The sequence below is a fragment of the Penaeus monodon genome, chromosome 25 (genome assembly GCF_015228065.2).
Source record: "Penaeus monodon isolate SGIC_2016 chromosome 25, NSTDA_Pmon_1, whole genome shotgun sequence".
In the NCBI taxonomy this organism is placed as follows: Eukaryota; Metazoa; Arthropoda; class Malacostraca; order Decapoda; family Penaeidae; genus Penaeus; species Penaeus monodon.
In genome coordinates, this window is record NC_051410.1 from 29,858,244 (window position 1) to 29,859,426 (window position 1,183).

The 1,183-nt window shown below is 47.6% G+C and overlaps 1 protein-coding gene across 1 annotated transcript in view; it reads right to left on the reverse strand.

Moving 5' to 3' along the window:
• The window catches only part of LOC119589134 (neprilysin-1-like), a 29,203-nt gene that overhangs the window by 7,325 nt on the left and 20,695 nt on the right, over nt 1-1,183 (reverse strand). The window contains 3 exon segments of the mRNA XM_037937708.1: nt 4-206; nt 540-623; nt 962-1,123. Coding sequence (XP_037793636.1) covers nt 4-206; nt 540-623; nt 962-1,103 — 429 coding nt within the window. The 5' untranslated portion in view covers nt 1,104-1,123.

A 1,183-nucleotide genomic window follows, 5' to 3' on the forward strand; every position in this document is an offset into this window, starting at 1 on the left:
CTGTATGACGTTGACGGAGGAGTTCTTGTCATCTGGTCCCACCCACTGGTCGATCAGGATGCCCTGGTTGAGCTCGCCCCGAAGGCGGCCGATCAGGGTCTCCACCGAGAAGCCAGGAGCCGTCCAGTTGAGGGAGGTGACCGGCCAGCCCCCGAGCGAGGCCAGCACCTTCTCCAGGGGTGCGTCGCCTATCTCCTCAATCTGACCTGACCAGACCATGCTTTACTAGATGGGGTTTATATGCAGGAAGAGAGATTAAGTACAAAAGCTCGTGGATTTTCTAAGTGGGCTAAGAAGCAACTACTGTATTTTTTTATTATCGCAAGCTTTGCACATAGACAGAAACTTATAAAATGGAATATAGAGAGTAATATCTAGGTCTTTGTGCCTATATCCATCTTTGTATCTGCCATTTAAATACAATATGTATCTGACCATACAGATAGACAGATATACATGGAAAAACATATAGTTCATCTCACTTCCACATTACACATCAGAATCAATATGAAGGCAGGGAGCAGACAGAGAGATCTTACTTGTATTCATGCAGGCGGCGTAGAAGATCTTAGCCTTCGCCGTGGCTGATCCCTCGTTCGGCGATACGTCCTCCTCGAGCAGCCCTGTCGACAATGATTAATCCAATAAAAAGGAGCTAAACATAATCACAGTCTACTGGGGATGTTATTAACATCCGAGGACATGTGGCGGACCCAGTGCTGTACGTCACAGTTAATGCGTCTTTGTCCAACAGGAGGTGCGTATCCCTTAACATCTTGAGTTATGATGGCTCGGTATTAATCTCAAGACGTCATGGGAGATAAAGCGCAAGAGGGAGGCTAATAAATTGCCAGTCTTGATATATCTCAAGAATGATGAAGTGGGGAGGGGAAAGAGGAAATGCGAAGAGAGAGAAAAAAACATCAACACAGCGATAAGACTTACAGGAGAAACACCTTACCTCTCAAGATATTTTGGAGTTGGTCGGCCATCACTTCGAAGGTGTTGATGGAGGCGCGGTCCTCGGGGATCACGTGTTTCTTGTTCCACATCCCGCACGCGAACTGAAAGAAGTCTGTGCAGGGGTTCGCCGTCTGGTCCATGGCCGAGAGCAGCGAGGCGGCTGAGGAGAAGGAAGTCGGTTTCAATAAAGAAAGAGTATAGTGACCGCACAGAAAAACTG